Below are 15,198 nucleotides of genomic sequence, written 5' to 3' on the forward strand. Positions count from 1 at the left end.
GAGTTAGGTAGGCAGAGAATGAATATTCTCGAGAGCCAGAGAGCATCTGCCCTAGCGCAATCAACTTAAGGAGATAAGCTACATTCGATTTGAGTTTAGGCTATCCCGTATCGCGGGAGCACCGACGGGATCTCGCACGGGGATCACGATCCTGTTCCTCCCAATTTCCTTAACCCTTGCTATTCAAAGTCGATTCAGCTTTCCGTTGAGGATTTCAATTCCCTGTCATGAAAGGCTCACGCATGCTCTGAGGAGCCTGGAGGATCAATACCCATGTTAAACGTGGAGTTAATCGTCTTTCAAAGCTCCTACGGGCATAGACTAGGACATAGGAGGAAGCTTGAAGTGCTCTGCAATTTCTGAGCCGAGCTGGCGCCATGTTCAAGGGAGAGTCTAGACATCACGAACACCAGGGTATCTTGACCTACCTAAAGAGCTATCGCTGTTTTTGGTGCGTGCTCTCGAGACATGCAGTCCAGGATTTACTCGGTCGAGCTGAGCCTGCCTCATTTTCACCGACCCTGGCTTTCGCCGTCCGTTCCTGTGGAAGGGTCTCAATTGAAGCAAACCGACTCACACTCCATCCGCATCATGACCCGATGAACTAGCATTGGAATCCTTTAGGCGAGAACAGAGGCTGCGACATCGTTTGAAATTCCCATCCCAAGGAGATAAAAGGGATGGGCACCGTCACTTTCTTAAAGACGGCCAGATTACTGACCACGATATTACTGCTCCTCTTACTTCACCTGGACTACAGCAAACAGTAGAGTCGTGATGCGCTTCTTGCGAGCTTTTACCGCTTTGGCGGGAGTTCTATGTCTTTCCGGGGTTTCACTTGCTCAGCAGAGAGCTTCTTTCGCCCACTACATGGTCAGAATTGGGATCGATACCAGCGAGGTGTTGTTACTGACTGTTAGTAGCTTGGTACCATTACCGCAGAACATGCCAGAAAGGACATAGAGTCTGCAAAAGCAACCGGGTAATATTCTGAGTCTTTCATTCTTGGTATCGGCAAAGGCTCACAGAAGACAACAGATTTGATGGATTTGCACTGAACATTGGCGACCCGACGGCCTCTTTCATCGACACATCCCTCGGATATCTCTTCGACGCAGCAGACTCAATCGGTGGCTTTGGCCTGTACGTTTCCATGGACGTCTGGGCATCTGGCGACGCTTGCTGGCATGGACGTGACTCGTGCAATGGGGTGAGTCGAGTCTTACAGCATGAACCTGCAAGTTTCCTAACCACAGACACAGCCCCTGGACTACCACTGGATCTTCCAGAAGTACAGGGGTCGTGCATCCTACTACCAGTGGAATGGCCTTCCCGTCATCAGTAGTAAGTGCCAATTATTCTCTCAAGACCCTCGCCATCATACTGAAAATTTATGTGAAGCGTTCTCCGCTGCAGACTTCGACAATGTCAAGTGGAACAAGTGGAAGGAGACGTTGGCGAACGAGATGTTCTTCATTCCCGACTTCGATAAGACCACGGGCTACTACGAGTCTCACCCTGGGTGGTGGTACGCATTCCTCCATGACAACATCATACGAGCATAAGCTGACTGCGGATGATAGGGAATACTGGGGAGATCTTGTTGACGGACTTTTCAGCTGGGAGTCCGCATGGCCCGAAAGAGACGGCTATGGCAGCAAGAGCCCTGGGGATGTCTCCCTGGATATCAGCATTGCTCAAGGCGCCCACAACCACAGCAAGCTTTACATGGTCCCTTTGAGCTTTCTACAGTACAAGAACTCCTACAACGTCTCGGTGTACCGCGCTGGTCTTCATGCTCTTCCGATGCGTATGAAAGGAATCCTCGACCAGATGGACCAGGCCGATTTCGTCCAGTATTTGACGTGGAATGACGGGCCCGAAAGCCATTACATTGCGGAACTCTGGTCGGAACAAAATAGCGACGCCCAACCCTGGCTGTACATGAACCAGAAAATGTTCGATCACACGGCGCTGCAACCTCTCATCGCTTCCTTCAACCATGCCTTCAAGAGCCGCACCGATTCAACCACTATGACTCCGCAAAATGGAGCTGTTGCCGTTGGCGCGATGTGGCATCGGCCAATGACGGATGACGCAGTTTGCAATCCCGTAAGGGAAACCATTTACACTTCACGTCCTTCAGGCTCTGAAGATTACTACAGTCGCAACATGGCGTACTGGAGCGTCGTTCTCAAGCCGGGCCTCCCCAGCGGCTACAAGATCTCCATCCAGGCAGGCGAGGAGGAGCACACACAGGTTCTTACGTCTGGACTCAACTACGGCAATGGTGCCGGCAATATTCAAGCCGGGATTCAGACGATGAAGCTCCTTGACCCTGCGGGGAAGACGATCATGTCGGCTAGGTCCAAACGATGCGTTTCGTCAGGATGTCCGCAAGGCATTTACAACATGAACTACCTTGTCACTGCTTTCGAAGATGGAGCTAGCGATTCAACTTGCCAGCCGATCGGAACCGAGGTGATGCCCATGAACGCTGTAAAGGAGCTCGAGATACCCAGCTGTGGCAGTGACAAGAATCATTGGCTTTGCCAAATTTGCAACGCCTCCGACGTATCGATTTTCGAAAAAGCATCCGTCAAGTGGGAAGCCGGGAAAACCGACATCGCGCTACAAGATTTTCAGACATGGTGGAAGAAAAAGAAGACTGCCATCCAAGCATCCTACGAGAACGGCACTTGGTCGCAAGGAGCGGCAGGGTATTTCCGCTTCGATGAGCAGTTTGTTTGTGACAACAGGGATTTTCTTGGATGCATCGCCGACGTGGGGTGTAAGATAAACGACCCGTGGACTATCGCAGGCTCAAACATCTTGACATCCATGAGCCGGATCAACAATGTCTTCAATGCTTGGCTGACCGCGATTGACTCTGCCACTAGTCAAGCGACTACTATGAAGAACACCGTAAGCCCCTCTTTTTAGTACTTGAAGCCATTCGCAACCATTTACTGACTCGAGGCTAGTTTTTGGAAAATTTTGTGTACGATCCTACCAAGGACATTACTACGCAGATGAATACGTGGATCTTGACCCAGGTCTTCGATGCTGTTGGGGGAGGAATTTTCAACCGACTTTCCAACATCATTGGTGAGAGCACCATTGCTGAAGAAGCTTGGGACTCCATGTACAGCCTTGCACAAGAGCAAATGACGAAGGCTCTAGAAAAGGCCGAAAAGGACAAGATGACGACAATCACCGATATCGAGAGCATGATCATTAACATCCACGACATTCAAACATCTGCAGTTGAGGCAATCAGATCCGCTTACTTCAACGAGAATGATATCTCCTTTTTCGCCTCACAGGTAAAAAGCGGCATGTGGATCAAGAGCTCCATCCTCGATACTTTGGACCTTTCGAAGACGATGAAGCAGATATTCTTCGGCAACCTCATTCAGAAGGCCTGGTATTCCAACCCCACAAGTGAACCGGTGATTATTATGGTCGATGACGATGGTTCGGACGTCAACCCGTTCGCCTGGAAGGGTGGGGCATCCGGCCAGCCTGAGACGCTTGACAAGGACGATGTCAACGCTGCTCGTTTTGTCAAAGACGGCAAGACATTCTTCCTTGTCGGTGCTACCAACTGCCAGCAATGGAAGACTGCTGACGGAACGAATGAGTACACGTGTGACCAGGACGCGTTTCAGGGGCTGCAGGGCATTTCACAGCTCAAGAGCGATGCTTCGGAGTGGGGAGGTCTCACCAAGGACAGCATTGTGACCAGTGTGTGGGCAGGCTACAAGATGAATGGCAATGCCAATGGTTACAACATCAGTGCCAACGCGGACAACTCACAGAGGGACTCGAATGGGAACAAGCAGCTGACCATGTACCCGAGCGGAGCAGAGACCCCTGGCGTGTTTTCGATCCCAATCTGCGACTACAAGACTGCTTACCGCAACTTTGCAGCCGTTGGAGGATGGTATCATTCGTCTTACAATCGATGCGAGACATATCCCTGTTGTAGTTGCGAGGAACTCGGAATAAGGTGCAGCGATTGATGATGGGGGGTAAAGGAGGGTTTCTTGTTCTTTCTATGTTCTCTTCTCTTGCTTTTTTTCGATTCAACCTACATGGAAATTTACAACCCTTAATCAGTTTCATACCTTCAATGATAATTCCGCATTTTGCTGTCAGTTTGCTGACGAGTGAAGACGTAACTCGATTCGTATGGCGATGATCACATTCTCTTAGCTTGATAAAGGCTTGGGAAAACATGCACGTCGAGCCATTATTCCATGAAATTGAAATAAAACAAATCGTTTGAGTTGCTGGTTTTAACAAAGAAAATTGGAGAAGACGTGTCAGACACCTGCAGGTCGTCGCCCCAGGACTTCAACATAATCGAACCCCACTCGCGTCCCATTCTGCAATTACCGAGCCAGGGTGTCATGCAACCGCTCAACGTCGGCCATTGTTTGAACATTCTCCAAGCCTCCATTGTCAACGACCGCAGTCATCATTGGCCTGACAATTCCCAGAGAGACCATCCGTGCTGCGTCTTGCACACTTTCACTGGCTGCCCAACTAGACCATATCTTCGTTTCGCAGTCCTGGAAGCCGACCTTCCGGAATATGTCGGGCAATCGCGCGGGTCCTCTAGGAGAAGGTGGTCAGGAAGGCATGCCGTCTAAGTGGAGGCGACCCACCTTGGGTCTTGCCCATTCTTTATGGACTGCAAGATCTCTATCCTCGTGAACTCCTCGAACGCCTTGCTAGGGGGAACTCATCGGAAAGACAAGGCAGACACCTCATCCCAAACCAGCCATCCGCCAGGCTTAAGTAGCTAGAATAAGTTCTCGGTCGCAGTCTGAAATTCGCTAGCCTTCATTGCAATAAGAAGAAGGCGGACATGGGCGAGGTCGAAGGTTCCCTGTAGCTCGGTCGGAAACTCCTGAAGTACATTCTGCTGCTTGAATTTAACATTTGATGATGCAGTTGAGACGGGAAACTTGACCGCGTCGAAGTCGAAGCCAAAGACCTCTGCATCGGATCGCAGATGCTGGGCAACAGAGCGCAACCAAACCCCAGTCCCAGTGGCCACGTCCGCTACTCTTGGTGACGAGTTTTGGTTGAGTTGGTCTAGTATATGTGCCGGCGCTACCTGACCAGTGAGAGGCAACCATACGTTGAAGTGATTGGCATCCAGACGTTGGAGCTCAGTCTCAGCATTTCCACGATTCAAGGAGTAGAACGTGTCAGTCCAGGAGGCATCATCAGCTTGAGTATTAATGATATCCGCCATGATTGAGTAGACAGAAGACAATGCGAACAATGATGCCTGCGACTTTTTGTTTACTTGGGGCGAGCATCTTTCTCATGTATGATATAGCTTCAGCCATCTCACGCTCACCGCAAGTATCGAACACACAACAAGTGGCGAGCAATCACCCCCTCATCAGTTGACCAATCCGACGAGGTGAGAACCAATGAATGTTCGATTGTACCGACGGCAGGAGTAATCCGACCATTGTGTTGGAAGATCATGTGCAGACCAACACATCCAATTGCGGTTCAGCGGTTGAAGGACCCAAGTGCCAAGTCGCTGTTGGTGCTGAACAAGACAGCGACTTTTGACGAAACGAGACCAAACATCTGACAGATCACTATCCAAAACACAAATCCCATTCCAACGGGATTCAACCTGCTCCATTGGGTAAGCTTACCGGCTCTGGGCGGTTGTTCTGTCGAAGAAATGGGAGCGAGAGGAATCTGAGGATAAGCGAGGGTGTGGCTATGACGCCAGAATCTGATGTACTTAACGAGAATCCGGAATCTCGTAAGAGGAGTGCGAAACAGGAAGTTTGTTTCCTGTGGCTTGGATGCTTCAAACTAAATTGAATGCTGGCATTGGGTCAGCATTAGGGATTTCCCAACGGTCGCTCCACGATCCCATGTGCTCCTGAATGAGTTATTTCGGTTTCTTCAATTCACAGTCAGATACCGAAGAAATTTAAATAGTATTAGAATTATGAGATATGAAAAAGTCAAGTACATTCAGCTACCCCTGTCTGGTCCTCAGGCCCAACGCCACCGTCTGGCAGGTCGAAACCTGGCCTCCTGTGACTGAGTACATCACATCTGCGCTTTCTAACAAAGTGACACCTGCCACTGGATCCTTAGCCAAAAACAGTCTGGAAGCAGTTCCATCCGAGTAGTCGCAGATGATGGGGTAGAAGAGACCATCATGGGAATCGACAGCCACGTAGTAGGAATCGTTGGTTCCATCCTGGGCAGTGTACACCGCCCACGTGACCACGGCAGCGCCTGCAGGAGCCACAAACTCGGGCCCGACTCGAAGCCGGGAAACACCAAGTCCTGACATCGTGTTTGTGTAGTAGTGCATGAGACGCTCAGCTCCATCGTAGATGAGCACATCTTGTGCAGCAGCCCACAACTCTGAGCAAACCGCATTCTCTGGGCTGCCGATGCTGACAGGATACATGTTGCCGTTACTGCAAGAGATAATCATTGACGAGTTCGACGAGTCAGTAATGATACCGAATTCGCGGCCAGTGTCGTCCATGTAGGGATTCGTGCCGACGGGCTGAGAGATGTAGTCAAGGTCCGTCGAGCCCGCTACGCTGGTCGTCTCGTCAACGACGTCGCCAGTCGGTTGAAGATCGCTACTTGTCGCATCAGGAGTGGATGGGATGGTCTGAGAGGGGGAGTCTGCGGAGGGAACGACCGAGTCGACAGAGGACTCCGTCGGCTGTACGGAAGCAGGAGCAGTATCAACTGTAGGAGCGGGAGAATCAACCGTGGGCGCAGGTGGGTTAACCGGAGATGGGACTGGGTCTAGTAAAGAGGAGACTGGATCGGTCGGGATGGAAGGGCCTCCTAGGACAGGGGGTGAATCGGTTGTGGTATCAGCGGTAGGTACTGGGAGGTCCTGAGGTGCTCGACGAGAAATCGAAGCCCTTGCCGTTGACGAAGCTGAGGCAACCAGCCTTCGAAGTCACATTTGTGGTCAGTGTTTGCTCGAGTCTGAAAGCAAGTGTGGAGAGAAACTCACGGAAGACAGGTTCGCGCCAAAGGTCTGTCCTTGGTGTCCAATAGAGGAATGGGCTTGCGGCCGGGGATCTCGGCGTATAGTTTGTGTCGCCAGGTAATCTGTCCTGCGATGCCGGGGCATCCATCTGTTGAGGTGAAACCGCCCTCGAGCACCCCAGCGGAGTTTCCGATAGACGCTGCCACTTGAGCAACGCCCTTGATAGATGGTTCGGAGATGACCCCCACGTCCCTTGAAAAGGTGCTGACTTTGATTCCGCACTTGATGCCGATTGGCAGTCCGAGAGTTGAAGAGACCATCAAGCTGCCGTCGGCCTCAAACACTGGCTTGAAGTAAGGCTCCCAGCCTCTGTCGGTGGCTTTGCTGTCGTTGACAAAGTCAAGAACAACGCGAGCATCTTCCAGACCCATTTCGGCACCTGCAAGAAGCCTCCCCTTGGCAGCCGCTTCGAGGGTGACCCTCGTGCCCACTGTAATACGAGGTCCAATAGACACAACTCCAAATGAAAGGCCGGGCAGGCCGAGGCTGAATAGCTCTGCTTTGAAGTTCTGCTTGAGAACAATCCCAGCATCGATGCCGACCTTGAGAACGAACATCACATCTGTACGGATCTCGACCTGGCCTTCGACGATGCCCTCGCCAGGAGTCCATTTGGCTGAACCAGCGACCTTTGCGTTGCCTGTGACACCGCAACCGACGCAGTAGACGTCCATAAACTCTTTGGCGCTCCCTCCGTTACCCCTGACGCTGCTACTGAATCTTCTAAGGAGAACGGCGTCACCCCAAGGCGACCTCATCTGCTTGGCTTCCCTGTCTTGAACCCTCTTGGCGTCAGCATTCCCAGATAATGGATCCGGGAGCTTCCAGACGAACTCTCTGTTGATAGTCCCAGAGAGTGTTGTGGCAAATTGAACAGTCTGATAGGCTTTCTTGGCGATGTTAGCGGCCGCTTTGATGAGTCCCGCCTGCCGCTTGCGATGCTGGTTGTGACGCTTTCTGAAGAAGCCCTCCCCATCTACATCAAAGTCAAAGTCAGGCGGAAGGACTTCATTCGGAAAGTCGGGCGCGTAACCAAGGATATATCGATGATCATCTTGGCTGAGATCCGTGTACCCAAGAGAATCATCCAGATCTTCGTCAAAGAACTCTCCTAAGCAAGCCGTGGGAAGGCCGTACTTTGTATCCAGCGGTCCTGCGCAAGATCGCGTGGAGGAAAGATTGGCAGTGGTGATCCCAGATGGATTCGGGACTGGAAGCGCCGCTGCGGAGGCTCCAGGGTTGTTCGATCCAGGTTGTCCTCCGGACCCGGAGCCGGATCCTGGCGATACCGTCGGCTGAGGAGACCAGGTGAAGGCCGACCCAGAACCTGAACCGCTTCCTGAGCCAGTGCGCTGGATCCCTGGCTCTCCTTTCCTCGGTGACCAATGACCCCATGTAGCCGAGCCGGATGTGGCGATCTCGTCGGGGTGACGGGCCTTGCCGTTGGCTCTGACAACATAGCCAGGAGGACCAAAGTCCAACTCGGACACCACGAAGTAGCATCTCTCACCCTTCGAATGGTCTCCGCAGCCTTTGATGAAAGCTAGCAGGATCAAGCCACCGTCGGTGGCCCAGGTTTCCACGGCGTGTCTGTAAGCCTCCTCCGAAGCGAAAACAATTGTAAGAGCCCTGGCTGTGTAGTCCATCGACGCCACATGGTCGCAGTGGTCGAGATTCACTGAAGGGGCCCGAGAACCAATATGTCATGAATGCAAAACCGCCAGGCTTTGATGGGTCTGTTTCCAGTAGTTAGCAACTGAAGTAACGGTTCTGAGAGTCTGCACTCACCTCCAACGCCGTAGTACATCTGAGAACCCTCATTAGCCGGGATGGGTATGACGTTCGAAGCCGGTGCAGTATCGCAAGACCAGTGAACATTGGGCGACAAGGTGGCAATCGGCCCATTCTCCGCGAAGGTGGCTGTCTGCTCGCCTGAAAGCCCGAACCGATTCGGTCCAGCATCTCCTGTGGGGCACGGAGGGGTCACTGGGGGCTCAGGTAGGACGCATTTGACGCAGGGGGACGTTGGATGCGATGAGTTGGAGTACTCTTTGCCAACAGCAGGGAATCCGAAGGCACCCGCTGCCAGCAAGAGGACAAGCGATGGCTTGAGAATCATGCTCATTAATAATTGTCCGGGCGAAATACTCAAGGTAAAAAATGACGGGACTGGCCCAACGGCTGATACCGTCGAACTATTCCAAGTGCAACAAAACAAGAACTTCAGAAAGGAGTGTGGCAGACCTTAGCTGCAAGGTCAAAAAGAGTGACTAAAGTGAGCGAACTGGAGATTGAGCTATCATGGTGTTGGTTGGCAGGCAGCTTGGCTACTGTATTAAGCCATTCTGAAGAGGTCGACGTGAAGTAAGTTTAAGCATCTTTGCCGCGATTAGCCATTCTATCAACAACACCTTGAGCTGGGGCTGATATCATGCCATCGAACAGCCGTGGCATTCCATTACAGTCAGGGAGCGCCGTCGATCATCTGGTCTGGTTCAGCCCAATGCCTGCATCAAATGCAGTGCAAGGGAGAATCGGCGTTGGCTGTTGCATGTGAACGAGAGCAACCAAGGGTCGCCTAAGACATTTATGTCTGTATATGAGAATGAGAAGATGTTTCGGACGTTCTCTTTCTCGCCGTAGGTCTTGTAATCATATAAGCAACGGTTATTCAATGTCTCTGGCGTTGAACGTGGCTTGTGGAGTAAAGAATCTTGGGACGCATTGACCAGTAAAACTGCCCAAACCGATCCATTTTGAAATTGCGAGATGCCAACCACGCGGCTAGCTGAGACATGAGGGTATTAGAGGTAAGCTTGAAGCTGTTTAGGTTTTATCCCCTTTTCTGAAGGGTTCGACCAGACACACACACTGAAGGAATTCTCATAAAGATGAACCAGACAAATGAGGGTAGATGTTTTTGATGCCGGTCGGTCATGGAGGCAGATAGTTAGTATTGCTTGGGTTCCCTGCAGAACAGGCTATATCAGCGTTCTCGAACATTTCGATCTAACTATGCTGTAGGCCACAGTGGCGATTTAAGGTCCAAACGTGTGAATTACCAGAGTTTCCCACCAGAGTTTCCCAGCAAAGAAATAGTGTGTTGGCTCATGTATGTCTCAGCCCTGGAATCCTTTACCCCTCTCAAATTGATCCTCTAAAAGTTGCCTTTTTCATGCGCTCTTTGGCATTGGATTTGGATTTTGGCTATACTGTTTGCAACGCCAATGGCTTTTATCAAGGAGGCCGACGTCCAAGCCACGCTCGTAGCGATATCGGTATCGGCTTGGATGGCTTGGGTTTGTTCCTGCCGCCTAAATAGCACCTTCAGAAAGCTTACTTGACCTACGTTGAGCGCTCTCACTTACCACATCTGCTGAATATCGGCATTTTCGCGCATGTTCGTATGATATCATTACCCCCGCAGTTGCTCTCTTCCAGTTGCAACAATTTAATACCTCGACACTTAGTAGTTAAGGCACCATCTTATCAGGGTTGGCTGGTAATCGGTTCCCCAAATCGCATCGAGGAGACCTGAAAGAGAGTGTCACAAGTATCGTTATCAGAGCCTCCATGCCTGCAAGCCTTTTCTTTTCTGGACGCTGCAAGTGAGATGTGGAACCACCTGGCAGTAGCAAGGGTCCATTTGCCCGCGGGGTCATAGACTTTAACAGTTCTACCAAAGTCTGATCTTCTTCACTGTCATAATGATGACCGCACGGCCAGCTCCTGGGATCTGATTTAGATTTAACTTCAATCGGCATGGCGCCCGTTCAAGCCTCAACTAACCAGATCCATCCTGCTGGAAATGTTTCCGTTGGGACTCCTGAGACCCCTGGACTTGGATGAAGTGTTGTGACCGTCTGTTTGATGGAGACTTTGCCACATACGGAAATGACATGCAGCACATTCCATTCATCGTGTTGGGCCGGAATGATTCGGAGTCCACCCTGTCAGCTGTCACCAGACTCATTCCTCCTCGCCGACCTCGCGCGACCATACTCCATCCTTGTATGTTCTGTATGTAGCTTCTCCTGAGATTTCTTGCCTTTGAATCGTGTTCCACTTTACGACGGGTGGAGGAAGGTTCAAAGAAAGGATACTGGTAAAGTTATTTGTTTCTGAAGAATTACCGCCAGGTAAATTGTACTATCGGAGGTGGATATGATGAAGGGGACAGGCCCAGTCACCCTCGATGACCCCTAACAGCTTCGCATTGATGAAATATAGAGCTAACTTCTTCGATGGGATTCAACTGTTCAGAGGTCGATTCTAGTCCTGTTTCTGACCCTCCACGGATCTGGAAATGAACTGGGCTTAAACAATGTGCCCGGTGGAGGGGGGAGAACACATGTCGTCGTATTATCTACTACTGTGTGAGGAAGCCTGTTGGTGGCTCACTGTAGTTTACTCTGGCCATGGGGGTCAAGTATGCTGGGAGAGCTGGAAGCGCGCCACTGCCATATTCGCAGAAGTTTCACATCATTCATGCTACCAGCTTCTTGTCCTGATTCAATTCGATCACTGGTGGAACTTTGTTGGACGTTCTCGTGCAAATAAGCTGCATTCCCCTATCCACTATCTCACGGTATGAAGAAGGCGAGGTATCGACGGGAACCACGGCTCACTGAATCCGAGTGTTTTGGGTAAAAGAGCACGAATATGTAGGAGGACCTTCGTCGCCAACGTCCTGAAGTTTTGAATCTTTCGCGTCAATCTCTCAACTCTTAATGTTTATACCAAGCTCTTTAACGAATGTTTTGGTACTCCACCCATTGATCTTTGAATACTTGTCAGTAGTAGTCGTTCCATTCAGCACCTCGTACGAAACCCCCCTGACACAATCCTCCTTGTTCTTAATGCAGCCTACAACAGCCTCGCCCGCGCTCATCCCCTCGTAATACGCGCCTTGCAAGAACCCAAAGTATTGTGGATGAGTGGCCTCGCCGGCGAACCACAGATTCCCGAGATTGGCACGGATGTTTTGATGCATCTCCAATGTCATACCCGGCGGCCAATTCGAGTATGATCCGTACGCCCAAGGCTCGCGAGTCCAGTCGTGATGGTAAAAGTCAATGGGATCAGGAATCTCCCGCTGGAACATATCCCTCAGAACTTCCATGATCTGGCTCTTGGTTGTATCAAAGTCTTGAGCCTCCACAACGTAGGATTGCTGGTCGACCACGGTGACAAAGAGGATGCCCGAGCCGTCCACAAAGTCTTTGTGGTCCAGGGACTGAAAATAAGGATAGTAACCCCGCTGGACTGGATCGGCGTACAAGAAGAATTGAGTGCTCTTGTCCCAGAATACATCTTCTGGCTTGAACTGCATGAATATTTTCTTGTAAGTTCCCATGGTCATAGACTGGATGGCAGTGCGTTTCCAACGTGGCAACTCTGGCGAGAAACTGACTACCTCCTTCTGCAAGACGCCTAGCGAGAACGTGCAGATGGCGTGATCGGCAGTGATGCAGCTGCCGTCTTCGTTGTACACCGTGACGGATTCTGAAGAGTAGGTGATGTTTTACACAATCGTCTTGAGTTTCAATTGGCTACTCTCGTCCAGGAACAATTTGGCTTCCTCCTTGAAGAAGGTGGCAAATCCTCGGGCATCGTGTACAAGGTTGTTTTCATCCGCCCAACGTTGGAAGGATGTGTTGGTGTTGACGACCGAGTACTGCTGAGACGTCTTCTCCGGAGGGTTGGCATATTCGAAATCAATCGAAGACCACTCGATCGCTTGGGCTAGCGGTTCGCTGCCCGGCTTCCAGTTGGCGATAGCGAGGCCGGCACGGGCACTGCGGTCTTGCTGATTCTGAAGAATTATTTCACCGGCGTCGTACTGATACTCTTCAGTGGCGTTATCGTACAGCGATTGAATCTCTTTGAACCTTTCTGATAACCTGCCAGGGTGCACTTGACCGGTCTCATCAAAGACAGTTAGATTGGAGAAGTCGGAGGGTGTATTGGTCAGGTTGTACTTTTTGACCAAAGTCAGGATTGGGTTTTCTTCTGTTGGATTTTCAGTGCCTTGGACCCTATCCACATCATTAGTTGGACTCTCAAGACCATATCATATCTTCATACTAGTTCGCGCCGAGTTCTACAAAGTAAGGCTCGTCACTATTTGGCTGTCTTCCAAAAGCGCGATTGTACACACGCCCGCCGATTCGGTCGTTGTACTCAACAATTGTGAAGTTCTTGATGCCTGCATCATCTAATACCTTGGCGGCAGTGATTCCAGCGAGGCCAGCGCCGAGGATCGCTACTTGGACCCTGCTGCATTCTTCCTCAATGTCTGCATGAACTTCTTTTGTCGGTGCACCTTGGGCAGAGGTAGCGAGGAGGAAGAGGAAGCTGAGAGATCTCGTAGGCGTCCTCATCTTGAAAATCGATATTGTCCTGTGCGATCTCCGGAGTTAGTGTTGAAGAGCAACATAAAGGAGAATCTACACGAGCCACAGAAATAAATATGGCGACCTACGAGACAGTTAAATACTCATCACTTCTTGGTCGCTTTCTGCTCTCGGAAAATATGCCAAGAAGAATGTTTTGGTGACTCTCAGGTCACTTCGAGACTGGTGGGTGGCTCCCTCCAAAAGGAGCGTTGCCAATTTTGACGCGCCGAGCCGTTGTGTCCGATGCCGCCTTGACAATGGATGATGAAAGAAACAACCATTCTAATAATTCTCTTTACGTCGGCGTCCCAGGACAGATGCGGCTGGCGTACAGCATGGAAGTGTGACACCCAAATTCATCAGGTCGTGTCTCAGCAAATGAAAGGTGATTTTCTCTACCACAGCCAAGCCGCCATGTTTCGGAAATTACGTTGTTTTCAGCAACGAGCGAACATGTGTTCAAGATGGGACCAAAATAAACTATCGTCCGTACAAACTAACGCCACAATATTGGAGAAGACACCAGGAATGCCCCGCGTAACATGGACTGTTTTCGTTCAGGCTGCTCGATCCGAGACACCGCTCCGGATGGTCGCGTGAGATATGGAGACCCGTTTAGTAGTCTAACAAAACACCTGTCTGCTTTTGGCAATGGATCTCTTGCCAGCTGCTCAAGCCATGGATTGTGGAAGTCTCATCTTCGACACATCCTCGTCTTTACTTCGAAACAACCCTCACCGCCCCGCTCTGCAAGCGGGACCCAATATCCCGCCATGGAAGTGAGTTCCTAGCCTTGCCTCCTTCAACAATTTCAAGTCTCGAGTGAATAGATTAAGCGCCCAATACAGCACAACAACTGCGATGAGTGGGTTGCTCATGGGATCTAAAGAAGAGCTATCGTGGCATTCTCTGCCTTCTGTGCGTCCCAAGCCGGTGACAACTTTCCCTCATCTTTCTTTTGCAGCATCCTAAACGCCTCCTTTATGACGTTGTGGTCGCAACTGCACCTCTCCAAGTCCACATCATTTTCTGCAATCGCAATCATGAGTTAGTGTTGATAATTCTGAACAATTGAGGAAGTAGGTTCCGTACGTGGGATGTCTTCGCCAAAGTAGTGGACGTATTCTGCCGGGATCTTCCTCGGGTCCCATTTGTGTTGAGACGACATGAGCTGCACAGTAGCGGCTCGTTTCACTCGTAGGTCATTGAACATTTCCAATCGCGTCGGGATATCTTCCAAGGTTGTCAACCTCGACAGAAACACACCGAGAGCGGCGGCATCCTCAATGGCCATGGATGCTCCTTGCGCACGTACTACGAAGGTCGCGTGAGCTGAGTCGTCTTCACAGCATGAGTTCAAAGCTGACTTACAGGGAGGCATCGGATGAGCTGCATCACCAATGACCGCGAGTCGACCTCGGGCAAATCTGTCAAGAGGCTTTCTCGTTAGTAGCCTCCATTCTCCTATACCACTGGCCTTCCTGCAAAGTTCGTTAGATGGACTGCAGGATCTTAAGAGACTAGTGGGAGAATCGAGGGCTTACGATGCGAGAGACTGGATGAAAGCAGGATACTTTTTCAAAAAGCCTCCAGGATGGGTATCAGTCTTTTTTTCCTCGTTATTAACTACCATTTATGAGTCAGTGGCGGAAAGAGCAGATTTCTTGGCACATAAAATTGGCATACCTGCAGCGTCCTCAGCTGGATACATAAATGCAATGTTCT

The 15,198-nt window shown here is 50.7% G+C and overlaps 3 protein-coding genes across 3 annotated transcripts; 1 reads left to right on the forward strand and 2 right to left on the reverse strand.

Annotated features, from left to right (window-relative positions):
* Positions 1 to 1,153: 1,153 nt before the first annotated feature.
* COL26b_004934 (uncharacterized protein) lies at positions 1,154 to 4,011 on the forward strand (the record flags this gene model as incomplete). The annotated part of the gene is made up of 7 exons (XM_053177793.1): positions 1,154 to 1,210; positions 1,263 to 1,344; positions 1,417 to 1,528; positions 1,584 to 2,741; positions 2,901 to 2,925; positions 2,985 to 3,881; positions 3,934 to 4,011. 7 exons carry the CDS (start codon positions 1,154 to 1,156, stop codon positions 4,009 to 4,011), a joined length of 2,409 nt encoding a protein of 802 aa, XP_053038315.1.
* Positions 4,012 to 6,025: 2,014 nt separating this feature from the next.
* Positions 6,026 to 8,721, reverse strand: COL26b_004935 (uncharacterized protein; the record flags this gene model as incomplete). The annotated part of the gene is made up of 3 exons (XM_053177794.1): positions 6,026 to 6,762; positions 6,908 to 6,960; positions 7,040 to 8,721. The coding sequence occupies 3 exons, from the start codon at positions 8,719 to 8,721 to the stop codon at positions 6,026 to 6,028; spliced, it is 2,472 nt and encodes an 823-aa protein (XP_053038316.1).
* Positions 8,722 to 11,795: 3,074 nt separating this feature from the next.
* Positions 11,796 to 13,458, reverse strand: COL26b_004936 (uncharacterized protein; the record flags this gene model as incomplete). Its single annotated transcript, XM_053177795.1, has 3 exons — positions 11,796 to 12,580; positions 12,632 to 13,087; positions 13,236 to 13,458. 3 exons carry the CDS (start codon positions 13,456 to 13,458, stop codon positions 11,796 to 11,798), a joined length of 1,464 nt encoding a protein of 487 aa, XP_053038317.1.
* Between the last annotated feature and the right edge of the window lie 1,740 nt (positions 13,459 to 15,198).

This window comes from Colletotrichum chrysophilum, assembly GCF_026319265.1.
Source record: "Colletotrichum chrysophilum strain AFK26 chromosome Unknown scaffold_31, whole genome shotgun sequence".
Taxonomy (NCBI): domain Eukaryota; kingdom Fungi; phylum Ascomycota; class Sordariomycetes; order Glomerellales; family Glomerellaceae; genus Colletotrichum; species Colletotrichum chrysophilum.